Raw genomic sequence first — 23,402 nt, forward strand, 5'->3', positions numbered from 1 at the left:
GTGATCCCTACGCCAACCTCGAGACTGTTGCTGTCAAGTACTCACTTGTGACAAGTAGGCCTACTCACTCACTTCTTGTGGCTGTGAAGTAATTGTACTTCGTTACAATACTTAAGTACCGTTTTTGGGGATTTGTACTTTACTTGAGTATTATTAGGTTTGTATACTTTTTTTGTATCCACTTTTTCTATTTTTCCCAATATAGCCATACCAATTCTGCCCTCCCCTGTCTTGAACGTTGCTCGCATATGCCCCCCACTGGCCGGTTGTAGGGAGGATAGAAGCCTTGCATCACATGTCCCCTCCGATACATGTGGAGGGAGCCTGTCACATCTTTTCACCTGCCAGCACGGACTCTCATTTGGCGAGGTGTAACGTGTGGGAGGCTCACACTACCCCCGCCATTTTCCTGTCTCTGCTGTGCAGGCGTCCCCCAACCGAACTGTAGGAGTCGCTGTCCACAACGTCCAGATTACCACCCATCGACTTCCACCCGCTAACTCTGCCAATTGAGTTAGTATGACGGCCGGCCCAAGCCGGAGGCAACGCCGACAGCCGGAGTCGAACCCGGTGTATCTTGCGTTGGTGACGAGTGCAATGTCCGCTGCGCCACCCAGCCGCCTTAGGTTTGTATACTTGTACTTTTACTCAATTACATTTCAGAGAAAAAAAACAATACTTTTTACTCCTTAATTTAAAATTGATGAGTGAGGAAGGACAAAACGGAACATTCCATTGCACCAGAGTAAAAAAAAAACTTTACTTTTACTCAAGTGTATTTTTAGCCAGATACACTGACTTTTACTTGAGTACGATTTTGAGACGGTACCCATACTTTCACTTAAGTATAATTTCTGGGTACTTTTTAGTCTACGACTAGTCATAAACTCACGTGTGTGGAAAAAAACAACAGCCGGAACACAAGTCTGCCACCAGCATTTGACCTCTTTATATTATTCTTTAACAACATTACAGCTTCACATCTTTGTGCGCAAATACAGAATGTTTCAGTCTCTTAGTTCCCCCAGTTAGAAACTAAACATTCCAATCAAAGGAGGATTGGCAGAAAAAAACTAATATAATTGGGAGTTTATTCAAAAACTCTAACGTGGTTTGTTTTTCTAGTCAAATAGAGACTATACTCATGTTCATTAAAACTACATCTTAAAGCTATCGGATGATGAGTTGTTCAAGAATGGCTTTTGCAAGTGGATTTCATCACTTTGACTAAAAAGTTCACAACTATGAGCTTTAACAATTAGTAGCATACTTTTTAGTAACATGATGAAAGAGTGAATTATGTGGTCTTAAAGGGATAGTTGTGATTTTTGGAACGATAGCCCCATTTCCTACTTATCAATTATGTTGATCAGGACTGGTTTCTCAGGACTGCTGTTCCTCATAGCTCTGGCTAGTTAGCCACACACCAATACAATGTCAATGGGGTCAAGCTCCTGTCTGGACAAGCTGACTGAAGACAACTGGAATCTACTTTGTGTTGCAGTGTAGAGTAGATTTTAGTTGTTGAGAAAGGACTCTACCGATACACACATTTTCAAAACCAGGCTCCTAGGTGGTTTCTAAACCAGGTTCCTAGGTGGTTTCTAAACCAGGTTCCTAGGTGGTTTCTAAAACAGGTTCCTAGGTGGTTTCTAAAACAGGTTCCTAGGTGGTTTCAAAACCAGGTTCCTACTGTAGGTGGTTTCTAAACCAGGTTCCTAGGTAGTTTCTAAACCAGGTTCCTAGGTGGTTTCAAAACCAGGTTCCTACTGTAGGTGGTTTCAAAACCAGGTTCCTAGGTGATTTCTAAACCAGGTTCCTAGGTGGTTTCTAAACCAGGTTCCTCTGTAGTTTGACTGGTTCAGGGAATTAAAACCATTGCAAAGTCATGTCCCTGGAGGCTCTATGTAAATCCTCATCACAAACGCACTGAAAGTGTGAATTAGATGCGGTTCAAAGAACCAACAGGGTTTTTCAGTTGACATTCAAACTTAAGCCTTTAAATCAGAAGAATTCTTTAAAACAAACTTGTAGATAAATCTTTGTCTGAAGGCTTCGATCTAGTCCCTCGTGACCAACTCATTTACAGTCGTTAAGCTGATGGACATCAAGGAGATGAGACATTGACCCACCAATAAACGTTATACATTTAACCCACGTGTGACATTAACAGTGTTTTCATGAGCGAATGGGTTACTTGTTGATTTGTGAGTGTGTGTGTGTGCACGCTTGCCACACAAATTTAACAATCCCATAGATTATTAAAGTGCTTTACAATTTACAATTGTATGGATCACTGTCACAAACCAGTATTTCTCTCACTGCTATTCAGTCAATTTCAACACACACACACATAGTGTGGTGACATTGGTTCAGTGCGGATAGTTCCCTTTAATACAATAGTTTTTATTTTTTACAATATACAAGTGCTAGCTCTTGACTGTACATTCAGACATAATGCAATAAGTAATTGAAGATAATTGAAGGTAAAGAATGTGATTGAAGTAGGGAGGATTTTCGTTCCAGGTGAATTAGGCCCCCAACACCAATAATCCTTTTACTAACCACCTGCTTGATGAGTGAAATACTAACCTAGATCTGCACATTTCTTCAGTGCCATACAAGGCTAGGGTTGGGCACCGAGAACCGGCTCTATTAGGAACCGGTTCCTAACTTCCGGTTCTGGAACCGGAAGTAACATATTTGCATTTCGATTCTTAATTTCGATTCCTAAAAAGAAATACCCTAGTTACAGTACAGCAACCAAATTAAACTGTATTAAGTCAACTGACAATGTGAATAGTATGAAAAACAAATTTGATAAAAAAAAAATCAAAATAAAATCTCCTGCGAAATAAGCTGTGACCTGTTTTGACCTGCACCTCAAAGAATCGGAATCGAGAATCGTTTAGAACAGGAATCGAAATGGAGAATCGGAACCGGAATCGTTCAAATCCAAACGATGCCCAACCCTAACAAGACTGAGCAGGAAGGAAGATCAATATGTCACCCTTTCTGTTGGGAGACGTAGGATTCTCTTAGGTTGCGGTATCAATCTGCTCCGGCCCCATGTCGTCCAGATCAATGTTCCTTTTATTTTTACAGTAATGGAGTACTGTTGAGAATACTTTGAGTCATTTAAATCCGTTTTCAATTGAAAATGTTTCACCTGCTGCAAGAAAACTAAAATGGAAGATGTACCTGCATGTCGTAATGGCAGTTTGGCTTTTTGTTTTTTATTGTTGAACTACGACAACTAAATGAACTTCACACTGCATTCTACTGAAAGTACAGTTGGTCTCTTATGAGACCAAGCGATGGGGGCCTCTTAATAAATACACGAATGACAACAAGAACGAGAGGAAGATCCAAAGGAGAAAACGATGAAAGAGAAAGAGAGAGAAACAGAGAGCGTCCTTTTGAAGGAGTGTCCTTGCAACAGCCCCGCCTTCCTCGTTCGATGGCCAACCTTGAGTGCTTTCCACCAATCCGATTGGCGTGCCAACGGGGAGGGGGGGGGGGTCAGGGCCAATGGAGGAGTTTGGTTTTCTTTTTTTAATGTAAATGTTTGTTTACAGTAGCATGGTGACCGGCTTCTCCAGAAACTTGCGGAACTCTGCCAACCACTGGGCGCCGACGGCCCCGTCCACCACACGGTGATCACAGCTCAACGTCACCGCCATCACGCTCGCCACGTCAAACCTGAACATGACGCACAAAAACACCGGCATTAGATGTGAAAGCTTCATCCTTCTGGCAATTCACGAAAAACAATAGGGATGCCCCGATCACGTTTTTTGCCACCGATACCGATCACAGATTTTTTTATTTTTATAAAATATATATATATTATATAATTAGACTTGTACTTGTATTATCTGCGAGACATCGCCACCACGCAACAAGCTCCACTGTCTGTGTGTACTCTAGTAGCCTCCAGCTACGGCCAGGATTCTCCGGAGCTGGACCCTATACTCGAGTAGCCTGCAGCTACGGCCAGGATTCTCCAGAGCTGCAGCTGGGCCCTATTGATCCCATTCAACAACATGCCCTCAGCTCGAATATGCATCGAATGAGTGTTATAAAACATTGATATCAGGAGCCATCTGTGGCTACTGCTGGCCGGATATATAACGTTAATACAACGCCTCAGTGAACTATTTAGTTCAGTGGGACATTTCGTTTTGAACAGTGAGCTGGCGTCAGCTAACGTGAGCTAGCGGAGGTATCATACACGTCTCTACTAGACTTGCTGGAGCGTTTGTTGATGTCAGGAGCTATCGGTAGCTGGCCGGCTAGATACCGTTCGGTTAGACAATGCCTCATCATGTATTGGACTGGAAGTGAATGGTTGACTGGGTCATTTTGTAACGGTAGCTAACGTTAGCTCAGGGAGACGCCATCCTCCCGTCCCACTAGACTAGACCTGTGTTTACATGCTTGCGGGAGGGGCTGGAGGGAGGAGCAGACGCCGCACCACTGTGTGGGAGTGAGTGTGTGCAGCTCCCGGTGTCTGAGACAGAACTCAGCGAGTGAGATCTGTTTTGACAATTGGCGAAAATAAAGCATTATCACAGATCACTGATCGCATATTTATACTGATTATCGGCCGATAACGATCGGTGGCCGATCGATCGGGGCATCCCTAAAAAACAATGTTGAATTATTAATCTCACACACATCGTAAAAAACCCTTAACACTTTCGCGGCCACTTGGATCCGTCTAAAATCACTCTAGACGGCCAGCATATCATAATAGACTTGCATAGTCCGTGGGGCTGTTTGTAGAGCTAAATCTATACTTCATAGTATTGCTATCTGTCCATTCTCATTGTCAATTGAGACCATAAACTGTCCCTTCAAAATGGCTTAAAGAAATAATTTTTTCATCAACACGTTCTCATTTTATAGCGTCTTGAATATAAGCATTATAAGGAATTTCAGCTAGGATATTTCCTGGAAGGCGAGATATAAGGCGCTAAGCTACTAACGTTAAATCCAATGGCATTTCGGATATACAGAAGCTACAGTTAAAACTCAAACTGCATATGATCGGTATTGATGGTCCACCATGAATGCATGAAGGGGGGGGGGACGTCGTTTCTGATTTTTTTTTTTATATCTTTCTTCCCCTCCTTTTTCCCGATTTTTCTCCCATCCCACCCTTCCTGGTTGTTGCGTACTTTCCCCTACTGTTGGTCCAGGAGACCGGAGACTGTCACATGCTTTCCTCCGACGCATGTGCAGCCTGGGGCAGGCCAACCTGGCCGCGCAGGTTCTCACCGGGGAGAGTGTAGCGTGTGGGAGGCCACACTATCTCTCCTCAGTTCCAACCCTCGCTGAGCAGGCGCCCCGACCGAACTGTAGGGGTCGCTGTCCACAACGCCCAGGACCCACCCTTCAGCTTTCCCACCCCCTGATACAGCCAATTGTATCAGTGTGAGAGGCCAGCCAAGCTGATAGCAACGCCGGGAGCTGGATTCGAACAGGCGAATCCTAGTGTCTCCCGGTGTTGGTGACGAACGTAATCTCCGTGAGCCACCTGCCCCCCCACGTTTCTGATTATTGATTACCAATAACCGTGTTAGCCTCAGTAGCCACATTCATTGACCGAGTGGATGGCTATCAAAACAATGCCTGATCAGCGTGTAATTTACGTGAAAAAGATCTTACCGTGGGCCGGTTGGATCCCCCAGAGCATTTCCCAGTTATCGATCGCCATCTGGTAGATCGATATGTCCATTGGCCGATGATAAATTCCTTTACTGCATAGTGAAATCCGCGTCCCAACACGTATTCCAAGCTACAGGCTATAGGCATCGCTTCAGGTTAGTAGTAAACTACATTGGAAATCCAGAAAAAACCAGACAACTTCTGCCACAGGGAACACTGCATTATCGAGATAGCGCCCCTAAGAGGATCTGGCCGGTAATGCACTTTTTCGAATCCAAAGAGTAGGGTACTTCTGCAGTGCCGCTCGGTGACATCGAGTAGGTTATTACAATGGAATAAAAGCCAAAACAACTCGCCAGCGGTTGAGCGCCAGACGAGAGATTTCTCGGGTTTTGGGTCGTTTTATTTGTATTCATTTCATTCATTGACCTCGGTGTTCCCATAGGAAATCATTCTGAGATCACCAAAGTGCAATACCGGCCGCATCCTGCTAGGTGGCAGTATCGCCCACCCTTTGAAACTTTATTTCACACCGTGTGTTGCATCTAAACCCCTCCGGGCCCAGAATTTAGACGGAGCCAAGTAAATCGCTTCATCCGACCACTTCGAAACGCATCTTGCACACTATCCATAAGTTGTGCCAAATTATGTCCGGGACCAGATGGACATCAATACTGGAAATCGCGATCAGACAATTGGAATATTCTTTTTGGAATAACCCCGATCAAAGGTAAGGACTATATGACGTCAATTCCACCTTGATCCTACAATGATTTCATATCGATCCAGCTGATCAGCTTGTGTGGTGTTCAAAACGAATGCCGTTACTGGCGATCAAAGCATCAAAAAACACCCCCCCCCCCCCCCTTTTCATGCATTCATGATGAAACATAATACCTATTAGGGCTGACCTTCGAATTAGTTTTTGGAATTCGAAGCTTCGGGGCCAAGATTCGATTTTAATGGGAAGCTTCGAGATAAAAAAAATTATAATAAATAAATACAAATTATGTTGTGGGACTTGTACAGCACTTTGTTCAACTTTGTCAGTGCTGTAAAGTTTAAACCTTTTAAAATCTTAGACAAACGAAACACTGCTTTCATGAAATATTGTAACTAAGCCGTCATTTGAGGCTTTATAAAAGCAGCACAATGAACACAAATCTGTCAGTGCCGAGTCCGACCTCATCTTAAATAACAAACAGCATTGCTTGTTGGAGGCAGAGTTGATTTTGCACAAAGAAAAATTAAATACATATATATATATATATATATATATTATTTTTTTTTATATATTCGAATTTTATTTTCATATTCAAATACCATGCCCATCGAACGAAGCTTCGAAGTATTTAAGACAGGCATAATACCTATTATATACATTTGATTTGGAAATAGTAGCATGTCCAGGCAAGAAACGCCAACTCTTATAGCAGAATGCACGTAGCGCCCTATAACTCAGCTTTTCAGGAATTAGCCCGGATCACTCTTAAACTATACAATATTCACCACGGGATAACGCGTGAACGTATACATGAAAAGATTATCTCTTTTTTGCATGTTTGACGGAAGAAAGTGACTCAAATGACCATAGTATTGTCTCCATAGCTATAATATAGAATATAGCTCTCCAAACATAGTGACGCACAGTGAAAATATGCTATGGAAACCTGGCGCATTAGCTACAAGGATAAGGGTAATGGCTGGCGCCCAATGTGTTAAGTAGTAATAACAATAATAATAATATTTCTTTAATATAACAGTACTACCAACCCTTTAACACTTTCAGTGCCGCGCTGTTGTCGGGCGTGACGGCTATGCGCTGCTATGCATTAAACGAATGGAGGCCGTCACCTTGTTTGTAGAGCTATAACTATATTCTATATTATAGCTATGGATACAATACTATGGTCATTTGACACTGAGTATCTTCCGGTCAAGATGCAAAAAAGAAAAAAAAAATCCATCCATACGTTCCAGTTTGATACCGTGATGAATATGAGTGTTATTTCGGAATGATCCGGGCTAATTCCTGGGAGGCTGGTTATAAGTTGCAATGTGTATTATACTAAATCCATTGGCGTTTTGTCCCTACACACGCTACAATTAAAAATCAAATGCATATGATAGGTATTGTTTCATCATGAATGCGTTATAACCGCTCGTCTTGCCTGGAGAATAATAGCCGACCGGGACCCATATAATCAACGCACAGCCCAAGATACAACGTTTCAAAGGGTGCTCGATACCGCCGCCTGAGGATATGGCCGGTACTGCACCTTCGGAGTCCCAGTATGCCTTTTACAGGCAACATACAGCTCCCTGACATTGAATAGGGTATTAAAATCAGAAAAAAGGAAAAAACGACCCAGAAACGTGTTAACACGTGATTGGCACTCAATGGTCAGGGCCCAGAAACGTGTTAACACGTGATTGGCACCCAAAGTGTTAAGAGTAGTAGTAATAATAATAATGGTAATGTGTTTACTTTTTTTTAAAATCTTTTTCCCCCTCCTTTTTCCTCCGATTTTCTCCCATCCCAATGTTGGTCGTTATGCCAATTCCCAATCCCCTTCCTGGTCGCTGCGCACTTACCCCCCACAGTCGGTCTGGGAGAGTGGAGGCTATCACGTGCTTCCTCCGACACACGTCTAGCCAATCAACCGCTTCTTTTCACCTGGCAGCGCGGACTCTCACTGAGAGGGGGCGTAGCGTGTGGAAGGATCACACTATCCCACTTAGATCCTATCCGCGCTTAGCAGGCGCCCCGACCAAACTGTAGGAGTCGCTGTTTACAACGACCCGGACCCACCCCGCCAGCTTCTCCCACCCTCTAATACTGCCAAACTGGTGACAACCCCGGAGCTGTGAGCTGGATTCGAACAGGCGAATCCAGCGTCTCTGGGGTTGGTGACGAACGCAATCTCCGTTACGCCACCTGACCGCCCTAATAGTAATGTGTTTTTAATATAACAGTACTACCAACACTAATAGTAGTAATAATAATAATTTTAGTAGTAATAATATTATGTTTTTAACATAACGGTACTACCAACCCTTATAGTAGTAGTAATAATAACAATAATAATAATAATATGTGTTTAATTATAATGGTACTACCAACCCTTTCTCATTGTCTGCGGGCAGCAGGCGTTTCTCTGAGCCTCCTACGGCAAGGATGCAGGCCTGGGGAGGGTTGATGATGGCTGAGAAGTTCTTGATCCCAAACATCCCCAGGTTGGAGATGGTAAATGTTCCTCCCTGGGGTGCAAAAAGTACTTTGTAAATTTAAGTTATACTGTAAGACAAGTACTGTGTTAATTTAAGTTATACTATAAGACAAGTAATTTGTTAAATTAAGTTATACTGTAAGACAAGTACTTTGTTAATGAAGTTATACTATAAGACAAGTACTTTGTTAATTTAAGTTATACTATAAGACAAGTACTTTGTTAAATTAAGTTATACTGTAAGACAAGTACTTTGTTAAATTAAGTTATACTGTATCCATTCTGCTGGGAAAATGTGAGCACATTTTTCACTTCATGACGTGATGGACAAGTCATGCACATATGCAACTTGGTGATGGACGGGTCCTTACCTGAAACTCATGTGGTTGTAGCTTGCCCTCGCGTGCCTTGGCGGCGAGGGACGCGACATCAGCGTTGATGGCGGCGAGGCCTTTGGTGTGGGCGTTGAAGACGATAGGCGTTATCAGGCCATTGGGAGTGCTCACCGCTACGCTCACATCGACCACATGGTTCCTGGAAGCAGAATAACAGCTTTAGTAGCTGTAGCGGTTGTGGTGGTAGTAGTGGCTGTGGTAGTAGTAATAGTAGTGGTGGTAGTAGTAGTAGTAGTGGTAGTGGTGGCTGTGGTAGTAGTAGTAATAGTAGTGGTAGTAGTAGTAGTAGTAGTGGCAGTGGTAGGAGTAGTAGTGGTAGTAGTAGTAGTAGTAGCAGTGGTAATAGTAGTAGTAGTATTTATCAGGAGCATGCCCAGACGTTGTAGTGAGTGCATACAGGCACGTGGAGGCCACACATCTTTTTTTGAGCAGTGTATAATAAACACTAAATGAAAGAGTGTTCATTGTGATTTTCTAATTAGCTGGTGATACTGTACACCCCGAGACAATTCGATGAAGGTTTAAGGGTGTTCAAATTTGAATATCAACCCATGCTAGTGTACAGCATGTGTACAGTGTGTGCGTGTGTACAGTGTGTGTACTTACTCGCGTATTACTGTGTCCCTCCAGGATGAATTGGCTTCAGGAACTTTCAAACACGCCAAGGCGCTGGCTTTGATGATGAAATCGTTGATGCTCAGCTTGACATTCCTAGCTTTCACTTCCTAAAAAAAAAACACAAAATAAACACAATCACATACTTTAGTAGTAGTGGTTTGAGCGGAGGTGGGAAGATACAATTAAACTAGTTACAGTAAAGGGTACTTACACATTTCTCAAATATTTGTATTTACCCCGTAGCCTCTGGTGAGAATTACAATTAGACTGAAAGTAGTCCGATAGGACCCAGAGTCTGTGCCTGGTCACAAATATTGTCTCAGACAACTCACATTGTTGAGTTCCCTTCGAAGTTCCAGGATTTGGTCCATGTTGACGTCAACTGAGAGGTAATAATGTGGAATCGTCTGCTTGGACTCCATCAGTCTCTGGGCGATGACCTTTACAGGTACAAGTAATACTTCACAACATGTAGAATAACACAGTAATACTTCACTACATGTAGAATAACACAGTAATACTTCACTACATGTAGAATAACACAGTAATACTTCACTACATGTAGAATAGAACATAGTAATACTTCACTACATGCAGAATAGAATCCCCTATGGTGTACTTAACATCACGTCTCGTGTGAGAGAGTATGAGTGAGTGAGTGAGTGAGTGAGTGAGTGAGTGAGTGAGTGAGTGAGTGAGTGAGTGAGTGAGTGAGTGTGAAAGAGTGTCTCACCTTGCGAACATTGCTGATGGGAATATCTGTGAAAGTGCCAGCGGGGGAGGTGGAGACAGCAGCGGCAGGGGGCCTGGCCACAGCAGCAGGTGTGGGTGTGGGGATTGCTGCTACAACCTGCAAGTTCAAATACAATACAAAATACAAATAATAAAAGAAAATCTGAAGCAGAACCAACAACATTTAATGGTTCATGGCACACGTCGCGTTAAAACATTATGTAATGTTAACTATTGATGTAGCCTCAGAAAGCTAACGTTAGCTGGCTCCACTATAGCAGCCTGTCGATGTACTAGCCTCAGAAAGCTAATGTTAGCTGGCTCCACTCCTACTGTAGCAGCCTGTTGATGTACTAGCCTCAGAAAGCTAACGTTAGCTGGCTCCACTATAGCAGCCTGTCGATGTACTAGCCTCAGAAAGCTAATGTTAGCTGGCTCCACTATAGCAGCCTGTCGATGTACTAGCCTCAGAAAGCTAACGTTAGCTGGCTCCACTATAGCAGCCTGTCGATGTACTAGCCTCAGAAAGCTAATGTTAGCTGGCTCCACTATAGCAGCCTGTCGATGTACTAGCCTCAGAAAGCTAACGTTAGCTGGCTCCACTATAGAAGCCTGCCTTTCTATTGCAGTTTTACACAATAAATGTTCTTAATAAAATACCTCTGTACTATGTGAAATATGTCCTAGTAATACAAGAGTACAGTAATAGCTGCCATACCAGTGTTTTACCCCTTCAGAAGCATTTATATAGACATTTTAAGATAAGTTAATATACCGTGATATATACCGTTACCGTCTATGCTTCAAATTATACCGTGATATAAATTTTAGACCATACCGTCCAGCCCTACCACATATCTATAGTAATAGTATAACCAAATGTCGATTATCGATAATATAACGACCAAATATTGGTTATTCGATAATTGCCGGCCATTTATCTGGCACTATTTAAAAGTTTAACTGAGATCGGGATAAAGGAGTTTTTAAACCTGTTTAGTCTAGAGCGTGGAACTCTAAACCTCCTCCCAGAGGGCAGTAGCTCATACTCGGCATGTAAAACATGGGAGGGGTCCGGGACAATATTGGATTGCCTTAGAGTAGCCTGTTCAAAAATAGACTGCAGGGACCCCTATGATCTTCCATGCAGTCTGCATCAGACGGATCAGTTTGGACTTTAGTTGTACACTTTACAACTTTAAGCACTTCAATGACCTTGTGCAAACCCTGATAATTGGACAGGGCAAGATATTTATTGCTCGTCGTTTGTGTGATCATCATAATGTGGCGTTTTGTCCACCTTTACATTGTGAATCAAGTGTTTTTTTTCTCTTAAAACATACAAACAGCGTAACACTAAGTTACATTTCTCATTAAATCTGAAATATGTCACCATGTCCATCTTTTTAGTAATACGAATATTGAGGGTGTAGTGGATTGAGGATGTTAGATTGAAGATGTTAGATTGAGGGTGTAGTAGTTAGATTGAGGATGTTAGATTGAAGATGTTAGATTGAGGGTGTAGTAGTTAGATTGAGGATGTAGTAGATATATTGAGATTAGATTGAGGGTGTATAGTTTGATTGAGGATGCTAGATTGAGGATGTAGTAGTTATATTGAGGAGATTAGATTGAGGATGTAGTAGTTAGATTGAGGACATTAGATTGAGGATGTAGTAGTTAGATTGAGGATGTTAGATTGAAGATGTAGCAGTTAGATTTAGGATGTTAGATTGAGGAAGTTAGATTGAGGATGTAATAGATGTTAGATTGAGGAAGTTAGATTGAAGGTGTAGCAGTTAGATTTAGGATGTTAGATTGAGTATGTTAGATTGAGGATGTAATAGATGTTAGATTGAGGATGTTAGACTGAAGGTGTAGTAGGTCGATTTAGGATGTTAGATTGAGGATGTAATAGATGTTAGATTGAGGATGTTAGATTGAAGGTGTAGCAGTTAGATTTAGGATGTTAGATTGAGGATGTTAGATTGAGGATGTAATAGATGTTAGATTGAGGATGTTAGACTGAAGGTTTAGTAGGTAGATTGAGGATGTTATACTGAAGGTGTAGTAGATAGATTGAGGATGTTAGATTGAGGTTGTAGTACTTACAGGGGCAGCAGCAGCTGGAGGTACAAAACTCTCTATATCTTTCCTCGTGACACGTCCATCTGGGCCAGAGCCTGAAATATAACCAGCTCTTTGAACAAAATACTACTACTGTTGCTCCTACTGCTGTTACTGTTGCTCCTACTGCTACTACTGTCTCTCCTATATCTCTCCAGTCAGTAGTAGTAGTAGTAGTAGTGATAGTAGTACAATCAGTAATAGTTAGGGGTGGAACGGTTCACAAAATCGACGGTTCGGTTCGTATCACGGTTTTGGGCTAACGGTTTTTGGTTCGGTTCGATATACGTTGTTTTTTATTTAAAAAAAATGTAACACTCAAAAATCTTTAAATGTTTAAATTCCCTGATCGCCAGTTCTTAAATGGAAAGATTAGTTTTCCGCTTGAAATTAAAGTGCCGTATTTGAAATACAATGAAAGGAATTATGGCTGGATTTCTTATCAAAGGGAAAAGTGTCACTGTTATTTAAAATAAATAAATAAACAAATTAAAAGGCCATCAATATAAATTGCAGCATACATCAAACTAACACACACACTGTACTGTTTCAAAACAACACTGCTCTGTTCATTCTATTTTTAAAATATGTACATTATCTGTCTACATTTATTTAGACTAACATTATTTAAATATTGAGTGCAACTGTGGTGGATTAACGTAATTCGGTGAGTTGGAACTATCTATGGGTTGGGGGACCGCACGGACATTTTAGCGTCACGGACCTTCTCGACTCTTAACGTTACCGGAGTTGATAACATGCAGTGGAAAAGCGGTAATAGTCCCGGTTGGAGTTAGTAAACACAGTTGTATGTTAGCCTTCTTGGATGTTAAATAAACGCCCATCATTGTCTTTAAACACCACGCCTCTCAGACTCCCATTTTCTCCTCTGCTAGCTATAGCTACGGTAACATTTCATTGGCTGTATTAGCTGGCGGGCTACCATCGTTTTTTTTTCTTTTTTTATTATTATCTTTTTCCCCCTCCTTTTTCCGATTTTTCTCCCATCCCACTGTTAGTCGTTATACCAATTCCCAACCCCCTTCCTGGTTGTTGCACTCTTTCCCCTACTGTTGGTCCGAGAGGCCGGAGACTGTCACATGCTTTCCTCCGACGCATGTGCAGCCAGCTGACAGCCAGCCTGGCCGCGCAGATTCTCACCGGGAGAGTGTAACGTGTGGAAGGTCGCACTACCTCTCTCCAGATCCTACCCTTGCTGAGCAGGCGCCCCGACCGAACTGTAGGGGTCGCTGTCCACAACGCCCAGGACCCACCCACGGCTCCCCTCCCCCTAACTCAGCCAAACGAGTTAGTATAGCGATCAGCCCGAGCGAAGGCAATGCTGACTCTCCGGGAGTCGAGACCGCAGCCTCTTGCATTGGTGACAAGCACAATCTCCGCTACGCCACCTGATCGCTCGGGCTACCATAGTTAAAACGTGCGTTGTGTTGTACAAACTGCTAACGTTATGGCAAGATGTGTGTAGGCCTATTGGCTATGTTTTTAAAGTCGTAATGAAGATTGATTTATATTGCGCTTGTCATTTACATAAACTGACTAGCCTGCAGCCAGCGCTCACCTCTCCCGGCTCCGTGCCAAATTAAGTTCTCTTTTTTATTTGCGCATCCCCTGAACCGTACAATACACAGACGCCCCGAACCGTGGAGGTCGTGCCGAACGGTGTACGGTTCGAATGCGTATCGTTCCACCCCTAGTAATAGTAGTAGTAGCACAGTCAGTAGTAGCCGTAGTCATACAGTCAGTAGTAGTAGCAGCAGTAGTAGTGATAGTAGTAGTAGTACAGTCAGTAATAGTAGTAGTAGCAGCAGCAGCAGTAGTGATAGTAGCCATAGTAGTGATATTAGTAGTAGTAGTACAGTCAGTAGGCTAATAGTAGTACAGTCAGTAATAGTAGTAATAGTAGTCATACAGTCAGTAGTAGTAGTAGCAGCAGCAGTAGTAGTAGTAGTAGTAGTAGTAGTAGTAGTAGCAGCAGTGATAGTAGTAGTAGTAGTAGTGATAGTAGTAGTAGTAGTAGTAGTAGTAGTAGTACAGTCAGTAATAGTAGTAGTACAGTCAGTAATAATAGTAGTAGTAATAGTAGTAGTAGTACATTCAGTAGAAGTACATACCAGTAACCTGGGCCAGGTCGATGCCTTTCTCAGCTGCCAGTTTCTTGGCCAGTGGGCTGGCAAACACACGTCCTTTCCTGCTTGCCACTGGAGCTGCTGCTGTTGCCACAGGAACAGGGGGGGGCGGAGCAACTACAGGTGTGGGCGAGGCCTGGAACACACACAGTATTTTAGAAAATCAGTACTACTACTACTAAACCTGGGTAAAAATAACGTAATATTTATTTAAAAGAAAATGTTTGAGATTATTACTTTAAATAAAGGTGCTATATAAATAAAGTGTATTATTATTATAATACCATGGCCTGAGTGAATAGTCGATTCTGATGCCGCTACTAACAGATGTCTCAGATGAGGCAGTACAAGATGACCATTGCTAGACCCTCTAGTGTTATGATTAAGGCTGAGACGATATGCCATTTGGAATAATCGATAAATCGGGACAAAATTATAGATAAATAGATATTTTTATTAGTACATTTAATTATAAAATTTGTATTATTATTATTTAAACAACAAATATGTTTATTTTGTAGCAATTCTTTGTCGTTGCCGCCATCTTTAGTGTTAAAGATTTCCACATTCAAAACTACCACAGTGATCCTTCTCATTTTATAGTCGGTGGTCTCTGGATGTGATGGAGGAGTGCACTGATATTGAATGCACAGTGCAGAGTTGCAATTCAACTGAATTTACATGAAATGGGGATGATTTAACTAAAACATGCCACAAGACCTAGTATTTTAGTACAGTACAAAGTATTAACATTTTTTTTTAAATTATTTACACCGGCGCGACCAGAACCAGTCCCACGTCCTAGTCACTCCGCCATCCCCAGTCCTAAGAGGGGGGTAGGTACGCGTGTCGATCTAAAACATCACAGAGGGCGCCACCAAGATGGACAGAACGTGAATGCGCTGCTCCTGGCGGCCCACCTCATGGGCGTGAGACCCCTCCGCCAATGTAATGATCTACTCCGTCATCTCTCCAGATGCACTTGAGTCGAGTCTAACCTAGTGCACTGGCGCTCGGTAGAGATAAAAATCTCCTTCCTAGTCGCCCGCATAAAAAATGCCGTTTCTATGAATTGGGCAACCAAGGCGCGCCGGCCCATAACGTGGTTCCACATTGGAAGCGCCCAGGGCCAGCACTATATGCACGTCAGGAACCCGAAACACATCAATGGTGAATTCTAATAAGAAACACCAGACAACGTTCCCTCCATGCCGTCTGGGACGCGTGAATATTAAAAGGCAACCAACTTGTGTTCAGCTTTTCGTTCAGCGTTTCTCTGATTGGCCACACGGCCACGTGACCACCCTAGCACACGCCCTTATCCGCGCTGAGAGACGCGGCAGAGAGTGACCGCGGCCGCGCATGCGCATGAGGCTCCCCCAGGTGCTCTGAGAGGTGCTCGTTGGTTAATGCCTCGTTGTGTTTGCAGCAGAGGTAAGCTACAGGCGGTTACATGTTTCATTGATTAACTACATTACCTGCTGTGCGCTGTAGGCCAAAGCAGCGGTACAGTAAGGTACAGTAGGTTACATGTTTCATTGATTAACGCCATTACCTGCTGTGCTGTAGGCGCAAGCAGAGGTACAGTAAGGTACAGTAGGTGTAGGTTACACGTTTCATTGATTAACGCCATTACCTGCTGTGCTGTAGGTGCAAGCAGAGGTACAGTAATTATGTCTGTATTTGATTATGGTGAAATTATGTACATGCATGCCTCTCCCTCTGAAAGCCCATCCACGCTGTGTATCATAGAGCACTGGGTTTTATCACTGGAGATACATTTCTCACTCACCATTGTATTTTATATGAAAATAATCGTAAGTAGGTGAATTCTACACATCTGACAACGCCATCTGACAATATCATAATGATGTGTTTTCTATATTATATCCACAATCATTCATCTAAAAAATTGTATATGGGCGTAAATACATGTTAAGATATTCAAAATCGTCACAGCAGTACAGTTTGTTTATACTTCAGAAGTGATGTACAGTGACGAGTGAATCTGGTAGTTTGTTGTTAAAAACGCGAAATAACATAATAACGTTACAGCGTACAGTTTCTAGTTCAGTCAGCAGCCTCCACTGATGTTATGACCAGGGAGCGAAATTTACTTTTTGACTCACCAGCCAGTGGCGGGTAGATGGGAAGAATCTACCCGCCAAGCATATTTCTTACCTGCCAACTTTCTTTTGATTAAAAAAAAATAAATTATTATTATTTTATATAATTTTTTTTTAATAAAATATATATATTATATAATCATACTTGTGATGGTGTTATCTGCGAGACATCGCCACCTCGCTGTCTGCAAACAGCTCCACTGTGTGTGTATACTCGAGTGGCCTCCAGCTCCAGCAAGGATTCTCCGGCGCTGCAGCTGGACCCTAAACGCTACATTCAGCATGCAAAAGGATTCTCCTGAGCTACAGCTGGACCCTATCAGCAGCCCTCACTCATGCGATGTAAGCCAGGGACTTGAATACGCATGTTGTTGTTGTAGGACATTGATGCCAGGAACTATCTGTAGCTACTGCTGGATGGCGTTGGGACAACGCCTCAGTGAACTATTTAGTTTACTGCGACATTTCGTAGTGACTAGTGAGCTACCTAGCCAACGGAGGTATTATGCACTGGACTATTGCTGGAGGATTTGTTGATGTCTGGAGCTATCAGTAGCTAGCCGGCTGGATAACGTTACACAATGCCTCATGTATTAAACTAAGTGAATAGTTGACTGGGTCATTTTGTAACGGTAGCTAACGTTATCTCTCGAAGGTCCCACACTGACTAGACTAACGTCACGGTGACTCGGAGGCAATAGCCTCCGTTTACATGCAGGCATACAGAAACAGGTGGGGAGGGGGTAGGAGCAGCAGCAGCAGTGCGCGGTGCGATGCATGTCTGTGCTGAGACAGCGAGTGAGAACTCCGCTAAAGAATTGGATCATGATTTTCGGTTTTCACATGACTATTTGATTGCCCGCCACACGGCGGTCAGACCTCTCAGTGGGAGGCACCAAACGTAAAAACTGAGCGCAAATGGCGGGTGGCGCTCTCTAGTTTCGGTCCCTGGTTATGACGTTACGAAATAACATTATACATTATGCTCCGCGCTTCAATTATACATTATGCTCCGCGCTTCATTCATTCATTTCATAATCAGTCAGCAGCCTGCGTCCTCCACTGATGCAGCCTCCACTGATGGATTTCATTTGGGACCGCTGCCGCTTCCTCCACTGATGGATTTCATTTGGGACCGCTGCCGCATTATACCTGTTAGGGTAACAGCTTCACATTCTACACGCCAGCCACAGATGATAACCTTGTCTGTGCAAAAACTGGCTTTATACATGGCTTCAGGCTCATGTGCGAACTTGCCACCTGAATTTTTTACACCTTTACTCTAAAGTAAGAAAAACACAGACCAAAGAGAGGGGCCAAAGGCCTTGGTACAAGAGCTACACATGTAAACTTCTGTAGGCCAACACCTAACCCAGTTGTGGATTCAATGCCACGTTTACTTAAACGTGAAACACGATACACACAACCCGCTCTATCACAATAAAAAAGGGCAAAAAGTTCACTCTCACTACGTACTGCAAGAGGAACGCCGTTTTTTATGATGAGAAGACATAAGTCCTCGATCAAGTGCTGGTCACAGGCCTTGCTAAGTCTACATAACAGCGACCAAACAATTTTCAGAGAAAACTGCCTCTCTCTAAGCAAGAGCACAACCCCAGCAGTAGCTGAGGGATTTACACCGTATCCCCAAAAATATAGTGAATCAACACACATTTTGTAAACAAAATCATATTTGAGAGGGGGGGGGGGGCCTTGGGCAAACCGGGGAATAATTTCACCCACCCCCTCACCACCTCACCCCTGATACGACACCAAATGAAAAAACAGAGCCGTGATACCAGGTGCATGGCGCGCCAGATGAAGCACACTTACCTGTAGAGTAAAAGCTTTTACATCATGCACGCCAGCCACAGCCGATAACCTTGTTTGAAAACAGGTTTCCCACAGCTCTGCTTATGTGTGAAAAAACTTGCCACTCGTTATTTTATTTTTTTTAAACTTTTTTTTTTAGCGTTTATCGCTTTTCTGGTCAAGCATGACCGACAGATACAGGGTGAAACAGGATATAGATCAGGGGAAGACATTCTGGCAAATGACGGCGGGTCCGGGAATCAAACTCGGAGTCCACCAGATCCGTGACGCAGCACGGTTTTCCCCGACGCAGAAATAGCGCCGAAATATGCGGTGAGCTACTGGAGCCCCCTCCACTCGTTATTTTCATCAATACCCTTAAGTAAAGAATAACAAGCTAAGAGAGGGACTCAGGCCCTCGATCATATGCCGGGTATTGGGTATATGTATTGGGGCGGAACGGAGTATTTTAGGGTGATAGTTAGTACATTGTCATGGGATACACCGCTTGCTCTGGCTAACTGTGTTCCATTCTTATAATGCATATGATCCAGTGGCGGTAGGTTGCCCCCTGGTGGAATATAATAATCTATGCAAGTGAGTCTATTAATAGCCCGTCCATCGGCGCCGGGCATAAGACGTTAATTAAACTTGACAGAAATTATATCGACGATAATTATCGATATCGAGTTACCGTATTTTTCGCACTATAAGCCGCAGCAGCTAAATTGAATGATGTGTACATATATAAGCCGCACTGGACTATAAACCGCATGTGATTTAATGTTTAATTACCATATGTAAGGAGTGGAGCCTGCGGCTTAATTTGACTCAACACTGGGAAACTTCACCCGGCCCGGACACGGAAAGGATCGACAGATTGATTGCTCTTTCTCGATTCTGTGGGTGGTGGTGCATGGCCGTTCTTATATTGAGCTTTAAGTTCCCACCTCTACAGAGAATGACTCCCATTGGGACACAATACTGTCGGACAAATAACAAGAATTAACTCATTTACAATATATATATATATATATTGTATTAAGTTTAGCAAATAAGGGAACAGATAAATAACATTTCAATGCAGTAAAAAAAGCAATATTTAGATTTTCGGGTTGTGTCCACATATAAGCCGCACCGTTATATAAGCCGCAGGGTCGAAAAATGGGGGGGGAAAGCCGCGGCTTATAGTCCGAAAAGTACGGTATATGAAAATAATTTTATAATTTTATCGCGATAACGTTTTTGGCCATATCGCCCAGCCCTACCGCAACACAGGTTGGTCTACCACTAAAATTATTCATTATTAGACTGGATAAAGGGATAGTTCCACTACGAGCAGAGCGTAAGCTATTACGATATATAACAGCTGTGGTGGTCAGAGACTAGAGAGGTACAGAGATAACAGCTGTGGTCAGAGACTAGAGAGGTACAAAGATAACAGCTGTGGTCAGAGACTAGAGAGGTACAATGATAACAGCTGTGGTGAGAGACTAGAGAGGTACAGAGATAACAGCTGTGGTCAGAGACTAGAGAGGTACAGAGATAACAGCTGTGGTCAGACTCGTCAGAGACTAGAGAGGTACAGAGATAACAGCTGTGGTCAGAGACTAGAGAGGTACAGAGATAACAGCTGTGGTCAGAGACTAGAGAGGTACAGAGATAACAGCTGTGGTCAGAGACTAGAGAGGTACAGAGATAACAGCTGTGGTCAGAGACTAGAGAGGTACAGAGATAACAGCTGTGGTCAGAGACTAGAGAGGTACATAGACCATAGATTAAATTTAGACCAGGCACACTCTTTACACTAGGCTGAAGGAATTTCAATCAATCATCGTGGTATTGGGATTTATCTAGGTCTCACGTCGACCATCTCTATCAAGTGAATGAATCTCACATATAACATGTTGAATACTGAGGTGGTCACAGAACAAATGTGACCCAACACGGACTAGGCCCCCTTGTTAAGGAGCTCTCTTCAGAACATCTCAAAATGTCATGCAATTAAAAAATAGGTTGAAATGGAGATATTGGCAATTTTGAGCGCTTTGAAATATTCTCTATCAGTCTCCTTATTTGCAAAACTTAATATGACTTGTAAATATGTAAATTATTGTTAGATAGTGCGGCTGTATTATTATTATTATTATAGGGGAGTGTCTAAGTACTTTCGGTCGCAAGTGTCGGAGATAGAGATGCGCAGAAATGACAGCTACCAAATCCATTCCGACACAACGGACCCAGTACTTTCATGGCAGTGTGAAAATATGCAGAGAAACATTCATATATTTGGAACAGTTTGTGTTCAATTGTATCTGAATCGGGAGATTATCTTCTCTCCATCAAAATTAAAGTGTATCTCTCAGTCGCATAAAGGCTGGCTGGCAGTGTGCATAAGGCATATAATAAAGGCCTATTACTATTACTACTAAAGATTATTTAATTTCTCTAACAAACTATCTATTTTGTTTCTCTATCTACTTAAGTGTACTTAGCTAAATAAGTCTCCTGCCATATTTTGCTCCCCTTCGCGTTATTCGCTCACAGCTCGGGCTGGGGTTGTGGTAGAAACATGATCATAATATGATTTGTATGCACCTGTGTCTCCTGAACACGTAGACAATACGAGCGAATCTTGGGAAGGGGAGCAAAATATGGCAGGAGACAAAATATGGCAGGAGACTCTTGTGGTGTTTTTAACAAAAAGCACTCCATTCTTTCAGGAGGTGATAACCACTAATAAGCGCCCGAACCGAAAGGATTATGATATCAAAACCTAATCTAGGGATGTATAGGAATAAAGGAAATCATCCAGCCCTACTCGTCTTACGAAGTGTGTGTTTCAGAGTAATAAAGCAGGTACCGGTCACCTTACTAAGTGTGTGTTTCAGAGTAATAAAGCAGGTCATCTTACTAAGTGTGTGTTTCAGAGTAATAAAGCAGGTCATCTTACTAAGTGTGTTTCAGAGGAATAAAGCAGGTACCGGTGGTCTTACTAAGTGTGTGTTTCAGAGGAATAAAGCAGGTACCGGTGGTCTTACTAAGTGTGTGTTTCAGAGGAATAAAGCAGGTCTTACCAAGTGTGTGTTTCAGTAATAAAGCAGGTCTTACTAAGTGTGTGTTTCAGTAATAAAGCAGGTCTTACTAAGTGTGTGTTTCAGTAATAAAGCAAGTCTTACTAAGTGTGTGTTTCAGTAATAAAGCAGGTCTTACTAAGTGTGTGTTTCAGTAATAAAGCAGGTCTTACTAAGTGTGTGTTTCAGAGGAATAAAGCAGGTACCGGTGGTCTTACTAAGTGTGTTTCAGAGGAATAAAGCAGGTCTTACCAAGTGTGTGTTTCAGTAATAAAGCAGGTCTTACTAAGTGTGTGTTTCAGTAATAAAGCAGGTCTTACTAAGTGTGTGTTTCAGTAATAAAGCAGGTCTTACTAAGTGTGTGTTTCAGTAATAAAGCAGGTCTTACTAAGTGTGTGTTTCAGTAATAAAGCAGGTCTTACTAAGTGTGTGTTTCAGTAATAAAGCAGGTCTTACTAAGTGTGTGTTTCAGTAATAAAGCAGGTCTTACTGTGTTTCAGTAATAAAGCAGGTCTTACTAAGTGTGTGTTTCAGTAATAAAGCAGGTCTTACTGTGTTTCAGTAATAAAGCAGGTCTTACTAAGTGTGTGTTTCAGAGGAATAAAGCAGGTACCGGTGGTCTTACTAAGTGTGTGTTTCAGAGGAATAAAGCAGGTCTTGCCAAGTGTGTGTTTCAGTAATAAAGCAGGTCTTACTAAGTGTTTGTTTCAGTAATAAAGCAGGTCTTACTAAGTGTGTGTTTCAGTAATAAAGCAGGTCTTACTAAGTGTGTGTTTCAGAGTAATAAAGCAGGTACTGGTCGTCTCACTAAGTGTGCTTTTCAGAGTAATAAAGCAGTAATAAAGCAGGTACCGGTCGTCTTACTAAGTGTGCTTTTCAGAGTAATAAAGCAGTAATAAAGCAGGTTGGCTTACTAAGTGTGTGTTTCAGAGGAATAAAGCAGGTACCGGTGGTCTTACTAAGTGTGTGTTTCAGAGGAATAAAGCAGGTCTTATCAAGTGTGTGTTTCAGTAATAAAGCAGGTCTTACTAAGTGTGTGTTTCAGTAATAAAGCAGGTCTTACTAAGTGTGTGTTTCAGTAATAAAGCAAGTCTTACTAAGTGTGTGTTTCAGTAATAAAGCAGGTCTTACTAAGTGTGTGTTTCAGTAATAAAGCAGGTCTTACTAAGTGTGTGTTTCAGAGGAATAAAGCAGGTACCGGTGGTCTTACTAAGTGTGTGTTTCAGAGGAATAAAGCAGGTCTTACCAAGTGTGTGTTTCAGTAATAAAGCAGGTCTTACTAAGTGTGTGTTTCAGTAATAAAGCAGGTCTTACTAAGTGTGTGTTTCAGTAATAAAGCAGGTCTTACTAAGTGTGTGTTTCAGTAATAAAGCAGGTACCGGTCGTCTTACTAAGTGTGCTTTTCAGAGTAATAAAGCAGTAATAAAGCAGGTTGGCTTACTAAGTGTGTGTTTCAGAGTAATAAAGC

At 42.4% G+C, this 23,402-nt stretch overlaps 1 protein-coding gene across 1 annotated transcript in view; it reads right to left on the minus strand.

The window, feature by feature from the left end:
* Nucleotides 1–927: 927 nt before the first annotated feature.
* The window catches only part of dlat (dihydrolipoamide S-acetyltransferase (E2 component of pyruvate dehydrogenase complex)), a 68,713-nt gene continuing 46,238 nt past the window's right edge, over nt 928–23,402 (minus strand). The window contains exons 7-14 of the mRNA XM_084320644.1: nt 14,908–15,058; nt 12,761–12,831; nt 10,650–10,766; nt 10,249–10,356; nt 9,905–10,023; nt 9,275–9,437; nt 8,798–8,934; nt 928–3,702 (exon numbers count right to left, since the gene is read on the minus strand). Of these exons, the coding sequence (XP_084176770.1) occupies nt 3,573–3,702; nt 8,798–8,934; nt 9,275–9,437; nt 9,905–10,023; nt 10,249–10,356; nt 10,650–10,766; nt 12,761–12,831; nt 14,908–15,058 (996 nt within the window). The 3' untranslated portion in view covers nt 928–3,572. The remainder of the gene's footprint in view (nt 3,703–8,797; nt 8,935–9,274; nt 9,438–9,904; nt 10,024–10,248; nt 10,357–10,649; nt 10,767–12,760; nt 12,832–14,907; nt 15,059–23,402) is intronic.

The sequence above is a fragment of the Notolepis coatsorum genome (genome assembly GCF_963971535.1).
Source record: "Notolepis coatsorum genome assembly, chromosome: 8".
NCBI lineage: Eukaryota > Metazoa > Chordata > Actinopteri > Aulopiformes > Paralepididae > Notolepis > Notolepis coatsorum.